The following is a 19,344-nucleotide window of genomic DNA, read 5'->3' as shown; positions in this document are numbered from 1 at the left end:
TTAGCCTTGATAAAGTTTATCATAACAAATTTTTGAATTATAGGACTTTGGGTATTGTAAATTCTTAAGTAAGTCTTAGTACTTATGTACAAAGATTTAGTTTTGATTAAAAGAACTAACTACCTTAATGTTCATGTTAAAAAAAATGAGGTTTCTTAATAGAACCTCAGATTAGTAAGAACGGACTGATTTTTCGTTTCCAAAAACTATCAAAAAGGTACTATTTCCTCTTTTTATTATAAAACTTACTTAAATATAATATTAAATATTAAAAATTAAGCAAAATCAAGCAGAAATCTTCACCCTACATTAACCTAAAAGCCTATCAAAGTGATTATTATGTGCAGGACTTATTCATGCTAAAATGGCAATTAATAACTCTTGTCTTTAAGATATATTTTGCGTACCCTGATTAAAATAATAATAACAGCTATTAAGCACCAACTAATGTACTATATATTACTCTTGTTCTCTCTTTCTCTCCCCCCTCTCTCTCTGTCTCTGTTATTTTTGAACCTCAGTGGAAAGCTCAATGGCCAGACCACACCTATCGATGTCTCTGGCCTATCGCAAAATGAGATTCAAGGCTTTCTGCTCGGCTCACACCCCTCATCATCGGCGACGGTCAGCACAACCGGCGTTGTCTCCACGACAACGATCTCGCATCACCAGCAGCAGCAGCAACAGCAGCAGCAACAACAGCAGCAGCAGCAACAGCAACACCAGCAGCAACATCCCGGCGATATTGTTAGTGCCGCTGGCGTGGGGAGCGCGGGCTCAATTGTCTCCTCGGCGGTGCAACAGCAACAGCAGCAGCAGCAACTAATTAGCATCAAACGAGAGCCCGAAGACTTGCGCAAGGATCCGAAGAATGGCAACATTGCCGGCGCAACAACAGCCAATGGACCCGGCTCGGTCATAACGCAGAAGGTAGGATATATAGAATATATATATTTATGAAACAAAAAGTACTTAATAATCTGTAAAAAAGAAGTTAAGTACCAGCTGGAAGCTCTTACTTAGGGAACAAATTAATGGACACGCACGCAAATTTCAATTTAGCAGCAAACACTTCTACACAGAAAGAAAAATCTATGATAACTATGAGAACTCTCCCTTAGATATTATGCAATTAAAAGGTTAGAGAGGAAATGGGTTATTATCGCAAGTTTAAATCGGGAATGTTAATCAGTTAAATGAAATCAAATAGGTTTTACATTAAAATGTTCTAAGGGGGTTGAAATATGTCTGATAAAACTGCGAAAATATTTTATTTTTCATTAACTTGGGTGTTAAAAGTGAATTTATTAAAAACAGGTTTTAGGAATATTTTTAGAATTTTATTTTAATAACCATTAAGGGTTATTTTAGCCATTGATTCAGGTTAAATAATGAGATTTTTGAAAAGATATTTCACATTTTTCAGAGTTTTTGAAAATGTTTTTAAAACCATTTTGGTTGTAGGACACCAAAGGCTCTCAAAAGTACGGTAAAAATAAGTTTGTTTAATGACTTAAATTTCTAAAAAAGGATTTTAGGAACTCTTAATTCTACTAATAGTTTTTTCCGTGTAAAAAGAATCATAGTTTTAGTGATTTTAGGCAGCAATCACAGTATTAATCTTACTCTTATAGCTTATTAATTTATAACATTTACAATGTGTATAGCAAACATTTTCTCTCCGTGTACCTTGCATGCCATATGCAATATAAATTTGTATTTGCGGATAAGCTTTTGGCTTAGATCGGCAGCCCATGCGATCTCATTTGGAATGCCAATCCTCTGCAGCCTCTACAACCCTCTCCAGCCCATTCCGCTACTAACCATTCCTCCATACTGCCCATTCACAATCATCATCAGCAGCGGAGTGGACAACCCCAATCAGCGGCGCATCCTGTGTGCTACATCAATTAACGAGCTGCAGCTGTTGTTGTTGTTGTTGTAGTTGCTAGGCTGATGTTGTTGCTAGCTGATGTAGTTGTTGCTGCTGCTGTCTAACAGACCTGCAATTGGTCTGTCAATTGCTGGTGTGAGTGAGCAATGAGTATTAGTGGCTGCAGCCAATACGAATCAGCGTCGTTTTTGTTGTCGTGTCGTCGTCGTCGGTTCGTTCGGTTCTATTGAAAGAGCAACAGCAACAGCAACAACAACAGCAATAACAACTACAGTAGCAACAATAAGCATAGCAATAACAACAACCACAACAGCAATAGCAAGGCTTTACTGCATGACCAACTGTTATACACTCTCGCACCAGCTGTTATACGATCGTATGTGTGCGTACGTGATTTGTATGGTTCTCTCACTCTCACACACTTGCTTATCCTATAACCCCATCTCGTTTCACCATCGAACCACTTCCTTTTGCCCGAAGTTCGAGTTGGATGTTGCAAGCAGTTCGAAGGCATTTGGTCACACACTCCCGTATCGAACACACACGCAAAGAAAAAGCAAAGGAACAACCGTAATTAAATGGGAAATTGCAGTAGCCAACTCTGGGCGACAACAATCGGCAGCGATAAGTGCGCACTTCCGGCCGATCGCCTTCCTTTTCCTTCGACCTGACTTCGATATTTGCTCAATAAGAGCAGCAAGTGCAACTACAGGCGGGATTCTATTGTGGGAAATTTATGGGTAGAAGATTGTGAAAATATTTTATATTGGGTAGAAGAAGAATTTGTATATTTATGGTCAGATTTTTAGTTTTATATTTGAAATTTTTAGGTTATATAACAACATTATTTTGGGTGTTATATGATCAGCAAAGGTGCCTTTGATCTTTGATTTTCTTTGATTTAAAACTTAAAAAAAATATTTCAAATTTTTAACTAGTAACTACCACAATATTATCTCATTTAATATCCAAAAAAAACAATTAAAAATTTGTTTTAAAATATAAAAACTTTACGCTTTTTCAACTATAAAAGTTTAACTATATAGAAAAGACTTACGAAAGCTAGGAAAAGGTTTAAGAACTAACTTAATTTCTTATTTAATATTTTTACTATTCAAAATTTCATAAATTTTTTAGTAATTTCTTAAATTTAACTTAAAATTATGAAGAATTTATTAAACTTAGCCACGTTCAACTTTCTGCAGCAAGTGCAGCTATTTTTTAATATTTGCCACTGCAGCAGCTGCAACGCCCTGTCCCGGCCCCTACCCACCCAGTTCCCCTACCCCTTTCCCCATCCCTCCTGCCACTGAGAATATTGCGACAGCCCAGCCGCGGATTCCAACCATTTTGAACTGATATGAGTTTGCGTATGTATATGTATATATGCGTGTGTGTGAGTGTGCGTGTGTATCTGTGTTCCAACTGGCCGACGCAACACAACGGCGGATTTGCCGACTGCCGACTGCCAACTGCCGACTGGCGACGTCGCAGCGGCTGTCATACCTGGCAGCGATCGGCGGCCTTTAGTCAGTCGTATCACGCTGTCGGAGTAGGATCGTATCGCTTTCGAATCCGATTCCGTAATAGCCTATAAATATATATACACATAAATACTTATATATATGCCTCGTCGCGATCCGTAAGACATCGTATATATTGTAACCGAAAACCGATCGATCGGTGAGGGATCTAAATAAGAAGAAGAAGAAGAAGAAAAACGAAGACAGTGAGTGTGAGTGTGATACCGATATCGAATACCGTCGAGTACCTTTTCGCCTGGAATGTGGGCAGCAGTAGTGCAATATTCTGTGGCATATCAATAACAATCCATACCAATCCACCTGCGAGAGTCAAATCCAAAAACCATGAATCAAACAACAACAGCGCACGCGCAGCAGTTGCAGTAACAACAACGACAACAACAACAAGAACAGCAGCAACAACAACATCGTGTGGGCGCAACGCGTTGCCTTTCAACACCCACGCGACGAACAAGTTCGCTGCCTAAGTCTTTTGTTTGGCGCGCATTTGCTAAGGCCAAGAATCCAAAGATATTAGAGGGTGGGTGGGCGAGAAGAGTGCGGCTTATGAAATTCATTGAGCAGAGAATCCAGCGACTCTTAATTGCCGTCTCCGTTTTTTTATTGGGCATTAATTTGCTTACCAGCTAAAAATAATACAAAAAAAATACAGAGAAAAATAAGCAAATAAATATTAAATTGCCGCAGTCGCTGCACAATTTGCATGCACTCTAATTTATTGTGCATTTGTTGCATTGACAGTTAATTATTCTTAATATTTGTCTTATTAATTTACATACACACACTGGCACACACAAACACACACATATACAGTTACCATAGTTTAAAGTCTAAGGTTTCGTCAGGTTTATTTATGACCCAGAATCGGAAAACATATCAATTTTTTTTATTTTCAACTTTTTGAGTTGGCAATTTATTTATTGCCCTCCAGGCACCGGAAAGTGTAATCATTAGACACTGGCATTTAGATCTTGGATTAACCGAAACAACTCTCTCTCTCTCTTACTGGCTGCTCTATATAAATAGATGCCAGATATATATCGCTATATCCCAAACCCTCATCGGCTGCCTTTCTAATTGACTTTGAGTTCGCCTTATCAGTGGTTTATTGCAGTCAGCGGATTTCCCACTTCAAATTGATTCGCTCAACAATGTATGAAATCTCGCTTAGTGATTGCTCAATTTATTCAGAGAATTTCTTTGATTTACTTAAATGAATCATAAGAGATGAATCAACTTGAGTTAAATTTTTGTTTTTTTAAGAAACCATAACTAACTTAAGTAAGTGTGAATTAAAGAAAAACAATCAGAGATTGCCAGGCCCATAGCTTGGCTTTCAAGAACAAGAAATACTACAAACCGGAAAGCATTATTAATAATAATTCAATTAATAATGGAAAGCCTAGATGATGTAACAAGATAATTGCCTAGCCAATGAGACAGGCCAACAAACAGATTGATAAATTAGACAGGCAGATGGGATTTTCTAAAGAAAACCCTCAATTTATTATCAAATTTTGATAACCAATTAAGTAGATTGCTTTTTCATCTATCAATAAATAGTATAAAGTACTCTTTTAACGGAAGTTTAGGCATCACTCAAACATGAAATGAAAAACAACCTTGAGGGTTTATTGCTCTTATTAAGAGTTAAAGTTGAAATTGAATTTAAAGCCCGAAGATTTAGTAAAAAATTTCCAACAGCCAAAAAGCTAAAAGCACTTTTCGAGGGCTGTTAGTCACGGGTTTTCCTTACCGAGAACCACAATTACAACATCAAGGAGCCATTAAGAAATATTTTATGAATGCAAAACAATTCTTAAATCTTATTGTTGTTTTTGTTTTTTTGTTTTTTGTTTTTACTTCCATATATGCTAAGATGTTTTTTTGTTTTTCTCGGCTTTTCGTTCACTTTATTTCCGAGAATTAACGATATTCATAAAACGCTCAGCCGAAGAAGAAAAAAGTTTCCACTTTTATCATTCCAAAAGGCATTAAAATAGTTAATTGGCTTTATTTAAATATTTTGTTATTTTTTCCTTTGTCCGGGCTTCACTTGTTGTTGTTGCTTTTGTTTTTGTTTTTGTTTTTGTTTTTTATATTCCTTCCTCATACATAAATATGTGCCAGAATCGTTTGACGCAGCTGCTTAGCATAATTCTAAAAGCCCAGCACCGCACGGCTCATAACCGATGGCTCAGTTTAGTCTATACCATATAGCTAAGAAATCTTAAGATTCGGATGCTATCGAAGCAAGCTTCGGCGACACACACGCACCTCACACAAAAAGCCAAAAGTTAAAAAAAAAAGAAAAACGACCAAAAAGTCCGAACACAGCAACAAAGTATCTTTGTCTCTGCTCTGGCGGCGGATCGATCGTCGATCGGATTCGTCAAGGCCTTCTCTGACGTTGCACGTTAAAAGTTTAAAATGCAAATTGATTTCGATGAACAAATTTAATTAGCTCGCAGCTAGAATCTTTTACTGATGCTAAATTATACAAGAGATCAGACAGCTGACCACAAAAAACCAAAAAATCAAAAATGGAATCTCAGAGGCACAGAACCACAGAGGCCTTTGTATACATTTGAATCAGTAAGAAGACAAGAAAACTTAACCAAAATCAAAGTAAAGATCATAAATTATTACAAGGGTTCTGCGTATGTGTGTGTGTGTGTGTTGGCCAAAAGTGTAACAAAAATTACCCCGAAAAAAAAAAAAAAATAAGTTGAAAAGGCAACCGGTTTCGATCAAAGGCCAACGGAATAGTGACGTCTTTCGGCTGGACCTGTGTGTGTCTCTTCTTTTGGGGTTTCACTTTCTTTAGACCAAAGGCAATCAGCAGCTCGCTGCTAATTTCAATCTCAGTCCCCCAAAATATCTATATCTAAAAGATATATATATATATATCTGCTAAGACATGAATTGACCACACTTTGCTCTGTATTACCTCATTTAGCTTCGTGCGTTTGTCTCCAAAAACGTTTGACATTTTCGGGCGGCCAATAAAAAAAAAAACAATGATAATTAACATATGCATATAGCCATATATATATATATATATATCTTTCAATCCGTATATAAATGTTGATTTTTTTCGCGCTTTTTTTCTGTATATTTTTTAATTGGTTTCTTTCCACTCGACGACAACAACGGAGACGGCGACGGCGACGGAGACGGCGACTGTTTCATTTCGTTTTCGTATATACCATTTTTTTTTTATAGCCTTTTATTATAAACTGTACTTGTTGACGTTATTTTCAATAAGCTGTTGGCTGCTGTTGTTGTATGAATCATGGCTTAAAGAAAAATCCACACAATCATGGCCCAAAAAGAACGCACGCACAATTTTTGTCACCTCGTTTCTTTGGGGTTTCTGTGCGACCTTCTGTCTTCTGGCCAGAAAACCATCAATCACTGGCCTTTTGGGCTATTAGCCACAATGACAGTTTGTCTTGGTGGTGTCTTGGTGGATTCCTGATCAATCGATCAGTTGCTTAGCCACCGGATTCCAATTCCAAGCTTTAGGTTTAAGTTCTCCAAAAGATACAAATCCAAGAAAAATCCCAAACAACAACGCAACTTTCCCGCAGATCTTGCACTTGGATGCACCAACGGCAAGTGAAGCTGATAGGCCCAGCACACCCAGCAGCAGCAGCAGCAGCAGCACTGAATCGGAGCCAGAATCAACAGGATCAGGATCAGTATCGCCGGGTTCCAGGACCACAGAAGACGAACTAGAGATGTATGCAACAACGGGCGGCACACAGATCTATCTACAGGTGAGACAACAACAACAACAACTCGCAGAGGATTGCGATCAAGTTAGAGCCATGTGTGACCAACCAACCAACCACCTGCAGACCTCACATCCCAGCACGGCAAGCGGAGCGGGCGGTGGTGCCGGTCCAGCCGGAGCCGCCGGTGGCGGCGGTGTTTCCATGCAGGCACAGAGTCCCAGTCCTGGTCCTTATATCACGGCCAATGATTATGGCATGTACACTGCCAGTCGCCTGCCACCCGGTCCCCCGCCCACCAGTACCACCACATTCATAGCGGAGCCCTCCTACTATCGGGAATACTTTGCCCCGGACGGCCAAGGTGGCTATGTCCCAGCCAGCACACGTTCATTGTACGGCGATGTCGATGTCTCTGTATCCCAGCCCGGCGGAGTGGTCACCTATGAGGGTCGTTTTGCCGGCAGCGTTCCCCCGCCCGCCACCACCACTGTGCTGACCAGCGTCCATCATCACCAGCAACAGCAACAGCAACAGCAGCAACAACAACACCACCAGCAGCAGCAGCAACAACATCATCCGCAGGATGGCAAGAGCAATGGTGGGGCCACGCCTCTCTATGCCAAAGCCATTACGGCAGCGGGTCTAACGGTGGATCTGCCAAGTCCGGATTCGGGCATAGGCACGGATGCCATCACACCGCGGGATCAGACCAATATTCAACAGGTATAGCTTCCGATTAAGGCAACCATCAAGTCCTAAATCAAAGACAAAAAGTAGTAGAGTTTGCCATTTGCGTGTCGTGTCCATTATTTATTATTATTATTATTATTATAACTTAGCAATGTTAGAAAAGTAAAACTTAGAGGTAGTCTGATGTATATAACACCATATCTTAAAAGCTGAATCAGAAGAGTATAATCGTAGCCAAAAAGTAGAGTGTCTGACTAAAGCGTGTCGTGTCCATTAGATTTTAGTTTAAACCAAACTCTTAACTGGAGCTTATCTTTTATTTCCAATTTCTAATTAACTTAATTAATCCCTTTTCTTACCTCAAACCACTCCCCAAACAGTCCTTTGATTACACGGAATTGTGTCAACCGGGCACCCTGATCGATGCCAATGGCAGCATACCCGTCAGCGTGAACAGCATCCAGCAGAGGACAGTGGTCCATGGCAGTCAGAACAGCCCCACCACATCCCTGGTGGATACGAGCACCAATGGATCTACGCGATCGCGGCCCTGGCATGACTTTGGTCGTCAGAATGATGCCGACAAAATACAAATACCAAAAATGTAAGTTCTTTTGAGGATTTCTTTAAGATGTTAACCTAACCCCTAACCTAACATTAACCAATTTCTAACCCCCTTAACATCTCTTTTAAATACCCCCTCCGATAGCTTCACAAACGTGGGCTTCCGCTATCACCTGGAGAGCCCTATCAGCTCATCGCAGAGGCGCGAGGACGATCGCATCACCTACATTAACAAGGGTCAGTTCTACGGGATAACGCTGGAGTATGTTCACGATGCGGAAAAGCCCATCAAGAACACCACCGTCAAGGTAGGATCCAAAATCTATATATAGTATATATTAAGAGCTATATAATAGTTGGTTTTGTTGATTGATTGCGATGGAAGGGGAGCTTTGTCAATCAAGTTCGTGCTGCTTGTTTTCCATTCTTTGGTGTGTTTTGTTTATGCCATCAACACCACACGAACACACAGAGAAAATCAGTGAAAATCCAGGCCGGAGGGCAACCCTTCTTCGTTCTTCGTTACCAGGGCGATTTGTCAGAGAATGTGTGTCGGCTTCTTGAGCAGATCCTTAGACTATATAAAAGGTAGCTATACGACTACCCTGAGGTGCGATCGGCCAACCCTTTGCTCAATTACACCCATCCCATATCCTGTGCCTGTGCCTGTGGCAGGAGTAGGGGTAGGGGCAGGGGCAGGGGCACGTAGCAATGATAAATGATACTGAGAAAGCGAGTGAGCGATCCCTTGATGAGAATTTGAATATTCCGTTCAATGCAAATCTTTCACGACGAATGTTTGTTCAGGACGAACGCTCTCAAGGAGTAGGAGCCGTAGGGCAGGACAATACCCGTCAACATCATCAATCAGATAAGCTTAAATGACGTCCTGAAGATGCAAAATGCAAATTGAAAACTGAACCGTTGAGAGCTCAAGAATGACATCAAAGTTACAGTTTCAAAGTGGGAAATGGTAAATGGGTTAAGTAAATGCCCGGAGGTGGAAGCGGAACTGGGAAGCGGAACTGGAGGCCAAAGTAAACAACAATTGAAATTTAAGGAATACGAATCCGAATCCGAATCCGAATCCTTGTCATTTGCATACTCAAAGCGAGCGATAAAAAAAAAGTTTATAAAGAATGAAACTTGCAACAAAAAAGTTGAAGAAACCAAATGGAGATCTTCAGAGAGAAGCTTAACCCTCCCTCCGCTTCTCAAGTTCTCGATCAGGCCGTCGTGTTTCTTTCTCATATTACCATAAAAGTGCCATATTTTGCAAGGCTCGACAAAAAAGTGTCAAAATTAATTTACGAGTTTATTTGTTTAGAGCTCCGCGCCCTTTTTTTCCCCCCTTCCGAAATATATTTTAGTGTAAAAAGGAAAAACTTCTCAAACGCACATTTACATAACCCAATCTAACGGGGAACATTTGTGATCCAAGAAAGAAAACCGAAAAATCTGTAGAAAAAAAAGTAAAGCGGAGTATAATTTACGAGCTGATTAGCCCATGAATATGTAAAGACTTCCACAGTCCCGAGGAAAAATACACAAAAATATTTATGCTGTAATCAGTGAGGAGTCGGGAACCTCAAGGAAAAGATGATCCTGGCAAGGGTTGCTGGCTTGCAATTTTCAGAAACAGTTTCCGTTTTTTTGGGAACTCCTTGCCGGCTATCTCTGCGCTTCCTTAATTATTCAAAACGTAAAAAAATAAGACAGATAATTGATAGAGAAAAAATGCAAATGCTGGGAAAACAATAGGCAAGCCTAGGACGAGCAGAAGATACAAATTTTGTTGGACGTTTTTCTGCTAAATCGAATTCGTCCTTTTGTCCTCCTTGCTGCCTAATCCTTTTGACTTTTAAGGCGTAGGGTGCGATCTACCGAGTTGTGAGTTGAGTGTCACAACGCATATATGTCAGAGCAATGAACCCTAGATCGTAGGTATATATACTATATAAAAGGATTAAGACCATGTCTGGCCAAACATCAGCAAAAGACATGGCATTTCCTTAGAGATAAAGATCAACTCCCAGACAGATCGCTTTACAGATCAAGAATAATGTAAGAAAGATTTACCTTTTGCAATTACAAAGATAAGATCTACTAGAAATTGTACAAACTAAGGGTTACATTTACAAATTAACATAAGCTGCTTATGATTAGAATTTAAATTAAGGTAAAATTTAGAGGGAAAATCTAAAACCAGACATTAGCTATCCCCTTCTATAAGCAAACTTTCCAATATAACCATTTCCTTAACTTCAACTTTAGTGCTTCCTTTTTGCAAATACACTAATTGAGTTGAGTTGAGATGAGTTAATTTTTAGTGGCCTCTTAACTTAGTCTTGCACTTAATTTAATAACCATATTTACTTTACGTTCTTTCTGTTCGACCGACGCAGAGTGTGATCATGCTAATGTTCCGCGAGGAGAAGAGCCCCGAAGATGAGATCAAGGCCTGGCAATTCTGGCACAGTCGTCAGCATTCCGTGAAGCAGAGAATCTTGGATGCAGGTGCGTAAAACCAACATGGACATATCCCCAATACCCAATACCCAATACCCAATGCCCCCTTCTTAACTATCTAGCCAGATCGAAAGAGAAGTCCAGCAGCGTCGGATGCTGGACTGTCCATTTGTATTGTCTAGTATTTCTAGCAGTAAATTGTTGCTTTTTATTGAAAGGCCCGCAACGTTCCAGGAGAGTTATGACATTGATAAACGCGCATCGCGCATCGCACGGCGGCAGCAGCAAATGCGCTCCGTTTGTTTGATTGCAGATAATCTCGGCTATGGCTCGGCTCTTGCTGCTTGCAACATGCTGCTCCTTCCTCCTGACTGGCCCATCAAACATAACTCATTAGGCACTTGTCACTGGCACTGGCAACGCAGAAATTTCCTTAATTGTTAATACAAACATATTTTCCAATGTCCAAAGCTCTCTCGCCTCTGTTTAACTCTTGTTGCAAACTCCTTCCATTTTTTCTTGCATTTCTTCTTCATCATCTGCGTGCAACAACACTCCCCTCTATGTGGTTTCACCTTCCCCCCTTCTGATTATCTGCTACGACTGCTCTTCTTCTACAGATACAAAGAACTCGGTTGGCCTCGTTGGCTGCATCGAGGAAGTGTCGCACAATGCCATCGCCGTCTACTGGAATCCGCTGGAGAGCTCCGCCAAGGTAAGTTCTTCTGTTCATTCTAGATCTCATTTCTATGGCAAGCGTAGTTATGGAATTTTTGACTACCCTTTACTTTTGCAGGGGTATGATGGTTTTATAGGAAGTTTGATATGTTTTTTTTAGCTTATAAAATGTAGAGTAACTTCTTAACAGGGAGAGTTTTAGTGTTAATTTTTGATATAAGAACTTCCTATTAGGAAGACATAAAAGTTCCTTCAAGATACTTACCAGTTTTTATATCATTTGGTGAGGTAGTTTAGGAAAAATCTATCAATTTACCAGCTGAAAAATCTTTAAACTTAAGAAAAGAATGGAATTGGAAACGTTTTTCCATAGCTTTGAAGAATATATAGATTTTCTACACCAAGAAGGTGAAAAGAAGATGAAAAATGATACCAAAAAATCTCTTATAAGGACTTTACAAATCCTAGTAGCACATTTTGGACCAACATTAATCCTATAATCCATCTTTCCTTCTCACAAGAAACCCCTTGAAAACTTAGAACCTTTAACTCATTACAGGGTATCTCCTCGTTTATCATCCCCAAACCGACTTCTGTATGCTTTTATGTGTTTTTCCCTCTCAACCATTTTGTTTACTTCGAGCGCCGCCTCAATTAAAAATGAGAAAAAAGCAAAAAAATTAAGCGCGACACTTTTATGAAGCAGACGGAGATAGCAGATAGCAGCCAAGTCCTCTCCATATCTTTCTATATATATATAAACACACACATATATATCCACCTGTGTGTGAGCAAAGAATTAATTTCTGATTTATTTTCAATTGCGAGTAAAACGCAAATTATTCAGCCAGCGTCGCCATTGCCCCAGCCAACTCTGGCCATCCCTTTCTATAGCCCCGCTGTCCCTCTCTAACCCACTCGCAGTTTGTTGTTTTTTTACTCTTTCAAAAGAATAATTTATGCATTTATTTATTTATGACACTTAGTTTTAATCACTTACTCGCAAATGCTTGGAACTAAGTCTGAGTCTGAGTCTGAGTTTGCTTTTCAGTCCGGCGGTTGGCTGGCTTTTTGCTTTTTCTGTTGCTGCTGCTGAGCTCCCACCGCGTTTTAATTTAGCAATTATCAAGCATTTTAATCGGTGGAAAATATTTGCAATTCTATTGCAACAAGCGCCAGCAGTAAGACCAGTAAGCTAGCCAGCTAGTCAGGTAGCCCTCATATTACGTATACGCCATGACTTCGGCGGCTGTTTTATCCTTTACCAAGCTCCGCCTATATGCAGAGAGAGAAATACTTAGGACCTATTTTTTGATAGTTATGTATTATAAAATTAGTAAGGGAAAACAATATTGAGTCCCATTTTTATAGGAAAAGATTTTTAAAATTTTGTTTTTTGGGAAATATTAGAAAGATCCTAAAAGGATATCATTTTGCTAGTCAATTTTGTAAAATAAATATGAAATTCTATAAATTATATTAAATATTAACTAAAAGAAAACCATTTCTTCAAGTGTCCATTTAACCCAAGTCCGAAAATGCCATTGGAAAAATGCTGAAAAAAAATATTGTGAAAAACAAATGCCAAAACCGAATTGATTTTCATTCAAGTTCAGTGACTTCTGTGTGTGTGCAGGCTGCCAAATTGGTCAGCAGTTATTAACTGGCTGGCCATAAGTGCATTTCCCCTTGCATTTCTCTGCGTTCCACAACCCACCTCCCCAACGCCCATCAATGCATTTGATAGAGCTTTTTATTTACAAATTGTTTACGCGCTGAGATGTTAATCCCAGCGACATCGTCTTTCGAGTAGGAGAGAGTCAGTCGCCTTTTCTTGGACCAACTTGGCTCGCATAATGTCGATTTCGTTTTATGCCGTTAGCTGCATCACTGTGTATCTCCATCTTTAAGTTGTATATGTATTGGTAATGTATCTGTGAGATACTGCCTTTCCCAGCGGCAAAACTTTCGTACGCACCGACACGCAGGTGCTTCGCCCCTCGCTTTTCGCTTATATGGTACGCGCCCGCTAATTATTCACATTAAATACTGCTCGTCCACATCTCGGGTCTTCGAATGCTTCGATGCTGGGATGTTGGATGCTGGCTGGGATGTTGGATGTTGCGGCTGTGACTGCTGCACTTTTACCATTAAGATTGTTTCCTTTGGTATTTTTGCGTTGATGGATTTTCTTTTTATTTTTTTTTTTCTTTTCATTTTTCTTATATTTTTTTTTTTTTTTTTGTATTTTACTGTCCAAGCCGTATGTCTGGTGAAGTGAACTCAAACTCCGACTTTGACTCAAACTCGGACTTGGCATGCTTAAAATGCCACGGCACACAGATATATAGCACAGATACAGATACAGATACAGATACAGGTGCAGATACAGATACAGATACAGATACAGATACAAATGCACACACCTTGCACTGAATCCGAAGTCGAACTAAAAATGAATTGGATGCGATACAAAGTCGCGGCTCTACTTGGCTCGTTACTTGGCTTTAAAGGCCACCCCCCTCCCAGCACAGGCCTTACCTCGATTCCAGGCCATCTTATTGGCCCCCGGACCATGGACGTTGGTCCTCTGTGTATTGCCTTGTTATTGTCTCTCCTTCAGCGTTTTTGTCTTTCTGTTTCTGTTTCAGTTTTTTTTTTTCGTTTTATTTTTGCTTTCCGAGTGCGTTGGAATGTTTTAAACTGTCGTGGGCATAAAGAGGACATCGACTTAATAGAGAGAAAACAATTGCCTTCTAATAGCAGACGCATTTCAGTTTTTGTCATCGCCGATATAATTTCTTTTTATGTTCATAATTGTTTACATTTGTATATTTTATGGGATTTCTCACATACTTTTACTCTTTTCTCCTCTTTTATTCATTTCTTTTTCTTATGCTTTTTGTTTTAAAAAACAGATCAACATTGCGGTTCAGTGCCTGAGCACGGATTTCAGCAGTCAAAAGGGAGTTAAGGTGAGTTTTATTCCTTTTTTTACTTTTATTTTTTAAGTTTAAGTTTAACAGCTTATTTTTTAAACAAACACCTAAAAGAAATGGTGGTTTATTATGACTTTTAGTTTAGTATCTTTGCACCTTCCTTTACCCCCAACTAACCCAGTAAAAACCCCGCCTAGTCTACCTTTCTATAAATGAAATTCAACTCAGACACATTGCCTTTGATGGGTTGAGTAATAACCAATTTAATGCCAACTTGTTAATGGCGACTCAATGCGGCCAAAGAAGCGATCCAGATCGATGGGGGCAAGAGATGTGTGTTCCGTTTCCCTCCTCCTCGTGCCGATCAGCATTCAGAGCAGTCGTCTTGACAACGGTCAGACTGATGCTACGTAGGCAGGGGATTTCTTCTGCCACCTGCCACCTGCCTCCTATCTCCTGTCTCCTGCCTCCTCGCCTGTTTCCCCTCCCTCTCACGTGAGCACTTCTCCTCCACCTTCGAGTCAATCCAAAGCGGATTGCACATCCTCCTGGACGGGGTTGTAATGCGTACATTAAGTCTGATATTTCATTGACAGAAACACAGCAGAACTCGTTGCTTTTCATTAAAAGAGAGCGCTGCAGGTACAGTGGAGAATGTACAGTGAAGGAAATGCAATTAGAACTTTGAATTTAAATTGAGAGAGATTTGAGATTTTTGTAGTTTTCAAAGGTAAAAGTTGGTGTTAAATATAAACTTAAAGATACATTTTAAGAAGAAAGATGGATGCTTCTTAAAAATGGATTCATATTTAACTTAATAACTAATCCAAGGACTTAACTTTCTATAGATTATACCTCATATTAACGTGTTTAAACTTAATCACTAGGAACCTAGTATAGACCCATTCCTTCTTTCTTTCCGTGTGTGCCACCGAGTGTGGGCAATAGGCAAATCAAATTATGCACTTGCCACGACATGTTGCACACACATTCGCCCAACGGATGTTGGCAGTTTAACATCACTCCGGCCACGCCCCATCGGCTCCGGCCACGCCTCCCCCAGCCCAAATGACAACGGCTAATTGCAGCTGTTGCAAGTTTGCTGCTGCGATTGCGATTGCTGTCCGGCGGCAACTGCAACAGCAACTTTGCAACTGCCTCCCGGGCAATTTGAATGATACGGGCATTGTGATATTAATACGGATTTTATGTTTTTTTTGTATTTTTTTTTTATTTCAGGGCCTGCCGTTGCACGTACAAATCGACACATTCGAGGACCCCAGAGATGCGGCGGTCTTCCACCGTGGCTACTGTCAGATAAAGGTCTTCTGCGATAAGGTAAGTGATTTTATTTTCCCCCAAGTCTTCGGCCCAAGTCTTTACCCCAAGTTCCCAAGCCAAGCAGAGCAAAGAAGAGTTCCCCTATGCTGGCAATTACGCACACAGAAGCAACAGGGTCTCCCTCTGCCACGTGCAACAGGTTGATGAGCTAACTAAAAGCGGCTACGTGCGGCTTCGTTATGTATTACACGGCCAGAAAAGGTTTATATTTTATTATTATAAGTAATCGAGATTAAGAATGCTGAAAGTCATTAATTCGAAAGGGTTTAGGTCTTGGATAAAGACCTTAAAATAATAGGGTTACTCACTGTATCACCCAAAAGCCAAGCAAGCCTGGAGAATGTGGGAATATTTGAGGGTTAAACAAATTTGGGAAGGAAAATATGGCAAATCATTAATATTATAGTTTAGGAGAAAAAAGGTGAAAGTTACATCACTTAAAGATAAATCAGAAAGTCTGAAGTGAAAAATATAAACTAAGACATTTCATAGCATACTTTTAGGATGCATTTCAGGAAGATTTGAAAGAACATTTTCTAAAACCTTAAGAAATGAAACGTTTTGGTTGAATATTCCCAAAGTCCATTAAATTTCGGTTTTGTAAAGACAAAAAAAGATATTCCTGAGTACTTAATTAATCATTTTGATCAACAAAATTACCTCAAATATAATTTCCCAGTGCAGTTATGTATCTGCTTTGCCGCGCCACTTGTCGCTGCAGCTTCTCCCTCGGTTGTGGCCTGCAACTTTTATCGAATTGGGGGCACCGGCAATGCCAGCCTGTCCGTCAGTCAGCGTTTCGGCCTTTAGTGGAAAGCGTAACGCGTCCGAAAAGTAAATGGCCAACAAGCATACACACACACACATACATCCAGCACATCCTTTCCATGCCCTTGTTTTGTATCTCTCTCTCTCTCTGTGTACCTTCGCCTTTATGCGAACCCTTCACTTTTTCGCTTGATGGGGTTTATTAATAAATCATTTCGTGGATTTCCAATTTAATTTTCTCATATCATTACACATCCTCGCTTCCCTGGGCCTCCTGCCTTTCGACATGGCTTTTATTGTATGAAACACAGGGCCTGTGTACACGAGATCCCGCCCGAGATCCCTCAGATTCAACGATCCATAGCCCCATGGCCAGCCATATCGCCATATCGCGTCGGGCTTATATTTCACATTTTTTTTTTTCTGTTTCTTTTTGGGGCATGCCCCAGCCCTTTTTGGTTGGCCAGCGTGTGTTTATCGGTAAATGTATCAATTAAATTTCGCGTACCACGTTATTTTGCCTCGCATACGGGATCTCCCTTTTATTTTCTCTGTATGTTTTGGGAGTTTTTGATTTTTCGGAGTTTCTGAAATTTTGATTTCACTGCAATTGCAGTTTCAGTTGCAGTTCCGTCGTTTGGCACCTCTGGGCCTCGGCCGCCAATTATGAATCTTTAAGTTTGCCCCGAGGGGCAGGGCCTGAAATTACGAGAAATTCTGTGGCATGTTCAATGTTGAAAGGGGAACCTTGGGAAGGCTTTTGTCTTGCTGGATAACTGTCATTTTTGGAGGTCTTGAGAGAGAGAGAGAGAGAGAAAGAAGTTAAATTAGTGGGGAAAATAACTTATGTAACGCTGGGTTTTTAATGGGTTTCTCAATGATTAGTTTAGGTTGGTAATTTCTTTAATTCTGATTTAAGAAGATATTTAAAGTTGTAAAGTTGTAACCCTCTTGACTTAAAATCTATAAAAATTGTTAAAATCTTTTAAAAAAATCATAAAATTACATCATTTTTTAACTTGAAATATAATCCCCTTAAGTGGTATAACATTTTACAGAGGTTTTTCACTAATTTCATAAAATCCATTTGACATTTTTTCTATAAAATAAATTTGACATTTTAAGGCCTTACAGAATGTAGATACTTTTATGAATATTTTTTTATTACACAAGTTCGTTTAACAAAATCTTCTTGGTTTCCTCTCTTAATTAAGTATTTGAGAATATCTGTACGAACATTTATGTTGAATCATTATAGAATTTAGCTAACGTTAATGCTAATGGTAATGGGTTTTGGCCACCTCTTCGAAGAAAAGTGGCAGCCCACTTGGTCCGCGTGTCCTCCGTCTTCGTCATACTTTGAAGTCGATTAACAGCCACCAAAAAGGAGGTAAGAAGAGACGTAGAGAGTAGAGGCTCAGGATGGGGCAAGAAATGAGGGGTCTGGTATGGCGGACGAGCATTGACCGCATTGGGCGATTCGAGACGCCGTCGCCTTAGCTTGTTGCACGTTCGCCAGTTTGGCGATATTTTTGCCAAGATAAAATAAAAGTAATAAAATACAGTTATTTACATGCCACACACATACACTGATACAAACACAGACAAACGCACTGGCCTGATGTACAGCGAATGCATGGCTCTAGGCTAAAAATGCTTTGTGATAAGCACCAGAACTTGGGTTAATATGGCCAGTGAGGGTCTGTAGTGGGTTAAGAGGAGGGGTACTTGCAGACATCCTTGCATAATATGAAGCTGCAAGAGCAACAGCATCAACTAGATTGCTGCAACATATCACTTCCTGTGCTGTGCTTCCCCCTCTTCCCCCTCTCCTTTTTAGATACAACAAAAAGTAAAGTAAAAAGTAAACCCCTCAGTCACCTGCCTTCCTGCAGCAGCATCCATCGCTCAATTGCTGATTTTTAATTACAAATGCAAAGTGCAACAGCAGCAGCAGCAACAACAACAACAGCAACAACAACAACAACAACAACAGCAGCAGTAACATCAGCAATGCATGCTGCATCTGCCTGCACACGCAAACTAGCAATCACCGGCGGACAAAGTAGCCAACAGACTATATATTATATAGGTATCCATGTGATCTCCGAACAACTTTGCATGTGTGTATGATAGTGTGTGTTTGTGTGTGTGCAATCAGGCAACAAGCAGGTGGGCAGTTGGCCCAGACAAAGTCTTTTGGTTGCATGGTTCGGGGCGCCGCCAGATTATTTATTATGTATGCATATTTATGTTGCATCTCTAAGTATTTTATAATAATTTTTCCCCATTTTTTTCATGATTTTTTTTTTCCTTTTTTTTTTTTGGCTCTGACCCTAACGGTGTAGACCATTTTGCCAACAAAAGTGGCCAAAACAGACGCAGACGCAGTTGCAGACTCCAACTGAGAAATCTACTGCGGTGGCGGCTTTGTCTCTGTGCGACATCGCAGCTCCCCAGGCGAGAAACTCGTTTCTCTCTTTTGCTATTTTTTCATTTTTTTTATTTTTTTATAATTTTTTTTTTTTTGCTGCTGCGATTTCTGCAACTGCAGCAACGAGGCAGCTTATGGCACAGCTATAGCCATAGCCATACACGAATTTAATTAATAAGTAAAGAAATATCAAAAAAGGTGGCATCCGTGCATTTGATTGATTGCTAATTACACGCTGGCCCCGTGCACCTGTGCGCCTGCGCAGTGGGAATTCGGCAGGGAG

General features: G+C 40.0%; 1 protein-coding gene across 9 annotated transcripts in view; it reads left to right on the top strand.

The window, feature by feature from the left end:
- LOC108112523 (protein grainyhead) overlaps nt 1–19,344 on the top strand; it is a 43,109-nt gene that overhangs the window by 20,161 nt on the left and 3,604 nt on the right. For 5 of the 9 annotated variants that reach the window (XM_017222440.2, XM_017222439.2, XM_017222443.2 and 2 more), the window contains exons 3-9: nt 522–930; nt 8,249–8,472; nt 8,578–8,740; nt 10,838–10,949; nt 11,522–11,616; nt 14,498–14,554; nt 15,758–15,856. In XM_017222440.2, coding sequence (XP_017077929.1) covers nt 522–930; nt 8,249–8,472; nt 8,578–8,740; nt 10,838–10,949; nt 11,522–11,616; nt 14,498–14,554; nt 15,758–15,856 — 1,159 coding nt within the window. Of the gene's footprint in view, nt 1–521; nt 931–3,410; nt 3,630–7,031; nt 7,221–7,301; nt 7,902–8,248; nt 8,473–8,577; nt 8,741–10,837; nt 10,950–11,521; nt 11,617–14,497; nt 14,555–15,757; nt 15,857–19,344 lie in introns of those variants that run through there. The other 4 variants (XM_017222448.2, XM_017222445.2, XM_017222444.2 and 1 more) reach the window with 4 other exon arrangements.

The sequence above is a fragment of the Drosophila eugracilis genome, unplaced genomic scaffold (assembly GCF_018153835.1).
Source record: "Drosophila eugracilis isolate 14026-0451.02 unplaced genomic scaffold, ASM1815383v1 contig_90, whole genome shotgun sequence".
In the NCBI taxonomy this organism is placed as follows: domain Eukaryota; kingdom Metazoa; phylum Arthropoda; class Insecta; order Diptera; family Drosophilidae; genus Drosophila; species Drosophila eugracilis.
Note: the sequence above shows the minus strand (reverse complement) of the source record. Positions and strands in the feature narration are given on the sequence as shown.